General features: G+C 48.9%; 1 protein-coding gene across 2 annotated transcripts in view; it reads left to right on the top strand.

Moving 5' to 3' along the window:
* Window positions 1–735: 735 nt before the first annotated feature.
* The window catches only part of LOC116379790 (HEAT repeat-containing protein 5A-like), a 2,863-nt gene continuing 118 nt past the window's right edge, over window positions 736–3,480 (top strand). Inside the window, exons 1-7 of one of the 2 annotated variants that reach the window (XR_004212474.1) lie at window positions 736–1,088; window positions 1,161–1,272; window positions 1,350–1,502; window positions 2,044–2,143; window positions 2,238–2,347; window positions 2,554–2,723; window positions 2,813–3,218. Coding sequence is in view for 1 of the 2 variants with exons in the window: in XM_031841758.1 (XP_031697618.1) it covers window positions 1,433–1,502; window positions 2,044–2,143; window positions 2,238–2,347; window positions 2,554–2,723; window positions 2,813–2,980 (618 nt within the window). In the remaining variant the exon portion in view is untranslated. Of the gene's footprint in view, window positions 1,089–1,160; window positions 1,273–1,349; window positions 1,503–2,043; window positions 2,144–2,237; window positions 2,348–2,553; window positions 2,724–2,812; window positions 3,457–3,480 lie in introns of those variants that run through there. The other variant, XM_031841758.1, reaches the window with a different exon arrangement.

Genomic DNA, 3,480 nt, shown 5'->3' with positions numbered 1-3,480 from the left:
AGCTGGGCCTGGATAAAGGTGGAGGTCTAAACAGACGTGAGTGCAGCTTCCTGCTGTCAGTGTTTTAAATACATTGATAAGGCAGGCTATGCTAAATGTAGCCTCTGCTCCATGAGATGAACTACAGCAACAAGGGCTCACATGTCCTCTCATCACACTGTTCACTGTGATGACCACAGCCAGTGGACCAACAGTCCCAACAGTCCCACGCTGCTCTCAAGAACCCTGAAGTAATGAGAGGGTTAAGGAGCCTGTACCTTCATGTCAGCAGGTTGCTAATGCAGAGGTGTGTATAGATCACAGCTATTATTTTACTCTTGATAAGTTACTTTAGCCAGAGTAGATTATCATTTTAATAATTGAACTGGATTGAATGCATATTAATTGCAAATAGAAGATAGGCCACAATTCTAACAGCTGTACAGTAACAGTGGAAGTTAATATGAAGCCATACAGTAACAGGGTTCAATGAAACATGTGCACTACCAAAGGGAAAGCAACATGTGCACTAGCTGGATGCTACTACCTACTAAAGCTCTTATTGATGTGTCAGTGTCAACCAGAGTATATTTATAAATGTTTATTCTTTTAATCAAACTATTGTCTCATTCGTTTGTCATTTAAGGTTTACTGTATGCTTTGGAATTCTCATTGTAAGTTTAAATACATTTTCTCACTTTTTCATGTATATACCGAGATTTCACAAAATGTTTGGTCATGGAAATTTGGTGAAAAGTCATGGAAATCCATTGGTCACAATGTGTATGAACCCTGGGACACAGTGATCTCATTCCTCCTCCTCCTCCTGGTCTGATGTGTTGTTTCTCCTCCCCTCAGCCCTGGTGGACACGGTGATCTCCGTCCTCCTCCACCCGTCCTCCTCCTCCTCTCTGGCTGCTGCCTGGTGTCTCCGCTGCGTTGCTGTCGCGGTGCCGTCTCAGTGTTCCTCTCTGCTGGACCGCTGCACCGAGCGGCTGGTGGCGCTGAAGTCCTCCCCCGAGGCCGTGGTCGGGTACGGGGCCGCCGTCGCCGCCCTGGTGGCCGCGGTGCAGCACTGCCCCCTGGGAATACCACACTCCAGAGGCACGGTGGGTAAAACATGCGCCGTGCGTGCATGTGATATATATGTGTGTGTTATATGTGTGTGTATGTGTGTACAGGTGGTTCTGTCTCTGGCTGAAGACCTCCTGCGTTCAGCCTCTCAGAACAGTCGTATCTCTCTTCAGAGGACTCAGGCCGGCTGGCTGCTCATCTCCTCTCTCATCACTTTAGGTAAAACTTTATTGACAACAGCTTGTAGACACGCTAGCACTACAGCTGATGTCTTTAATCTGTGTGTGTGTGTCCAGGCCCAGCTGTTGTGGAGCACCACCTCCCCCGTCTCCTCCTCCTGTGGCGTTGTGTGTTTCCTGCTTCTCTGAGGGAGCAGGAGATGGAGCTGCGACGAGGGGACTACTTCACGTGGCAGGTTACGCTGGAGGGACGTGCTGGGGCGCTCAGTGGTCAGTGTGCCCAACACCTGTCTGTCTGTCTGCCTGTGAAGAATTACATCATAATATACCAGGAGACAAACCCCCGGTTCCTTACGTGAATCCAAAGCTTCACGTGTTAAAGCTGCATTCTCTCTAGTCTATGAGAAAATGACTCTACTTCTCTCTTGATTTATTACCTCAGTAAACATTGTAAACATGAGTTTATGGTCTCAATCTCTGGTTTCAAGTCTTCTTCAATACAGCATGATGTTCATTTAGTACATTATGGTCCATTTAGAGTCAAACAGACCATAAAGCAGGGGATGCTTTAGGGCGGGGCTACACAGTGATTGACAGGTCTGTACCAGAGACGTATACGCCGTCTCTACGTCACTCCTCCTCAGTCCTGATATGGTCACTTCCTGTTCACTGGTTATAAAAAACAAGATGGCGACGGCCAAATTGAGTCCAGGTTGAAAAATCCACTTTAAAGTATTGATTAGAGGACATTAACTCACCTGTAAACCTGTAAATCACTCATACATCGTGTTGTGTTGTTGTGTCTGAGCAGCCATGAAGAACCTGCTGCTGCACTGCAGGGAGCTGGTCACCGATGACATCATCAACCATCTGCTCACCCCATTGGTCTGTGCTGTGGCTCTGCTCACCAGGTAAGTCCCACCAGATAACACACTCAGAACCAGAACCTGATATATACCTGAGACATGTGTGTGTGTGTGTTTGTGTGTGTGTGTGTGTCTCCAGACTGCCATCTCTCCTCCGGTCTTATGGAGGTTCAGTTCTCAGCTGGTCTCTGGTCTACAGACTGAGGGTCTACGAGCTGCTCGCTCTGCTGCCTCCTCACACCTACCAAGGTAACTACACACCTCCTTCTCTCTCTCTTCTTCTGTCTTTCTTTCTTTCTTTCCTTCCTTTTTGTTTTTTCCCTTCAGATCTTTCATGTTTTATTTTCTTGTCTTGTGTTTTTCTCACTTCTTTTGTTATAATAAAATACTGTAATGTTTCCCCGTGTCTTTCTTGAGTTCCTGTGTGTTCAGATCTTCCTCTCCTCCTCCTGCAGATAGTTTTGGTTTGGTGATGAACCAGCTGGTCTCAGATCTGTCCGGTCAGGACAACCTCAACCAGCCCTGTTCAGAGCTCACCCTGCTGCCCCCCCTCTGTCACCAGGACGACCTGCAGCTGGTTGGCCCTGCCCTCCACGCCACCGACCACCGATACATCGAGGAGCAGGTGACGGGATGCTAACGGGATGCTAACGGTATACGGCACAGAACTCTTTTGTGACGTGTGTGTGTGTGTGTGTGTGTGTGTGTGTGTAGCTCCATGGCAGCAGTGTGGGAGGAGCCTCGCTGGACAACGACGTCTTCAGTCTGTGTGAGACGAGCGATGAAGCTCCTGCTCCTCTTCCTCCTCCCGTCGCTCTCACCGCCGCCGCCGTCCGACTCTTCGGAACGCTTTACCCCTACGTCATCTCTGCTCAGAGGTAACTGAGATAACTAGTACAGGTCAACTGTGCAGGTCAACCGTGCAGGTCAGCTAGTGCTGGTCAACTAGAACAGGTCAACTGTGCAGGTCAACCAGTGCAGGTCAGCTAGTACTGGTCAAGTAGAACAGGTTAACCACTGCAGGTCAGCTAGTGCTGGTCAACTAGAACAGGTCAACCAGTGCAGGTCAGCTAGTACTGGTCAACTAGTACAGGTTAACCAGTGCAGGTCAACCGTGCAGGTCAGCTAGTGCTGGTCAACTAGAACAGGTCAACTGTGCATGTCAACCAGTGCAGGTCAACTAGAACAGGTCAACCAGTGCAGGTCAGCTAGTGCTGGTCAACTATAACAGGTTAACCAGTGCAGGTCAGCTAGTGCTGGTCAACTATAACAGGTTAACCAGTGCAGGTCAGCTAGTACTGGCCAACTAGAACAGGTTAACCGTGCAGGTCAACCGTGCAGGTCAACCGTGCAGGTCAGCTAGTGCTGGTCAACTAGAACAG

Source organism: Anarrhichthys ocellatus, unplaced genomic scaffold (assembly GCF_004355925.1).
Source record: "Anarrhichthys ocellatus isolate YVR2014 unplaced genomic scaffold, GSC_Weel_1.0 scaffold5216, whole genome shotgun sequence".
Taxonomy (NCBI): Eukaryota; Metazoa; Chordata; class Actinopteri; order Perciformes; family Anarhichadidae; genus Anarrhichthys; species Anarrhichthys ocellatus.
Note: the sequence above shows the minus strand (reverse complement) of the source record. Positions and strands in the feature narration are given on the sequence as shown.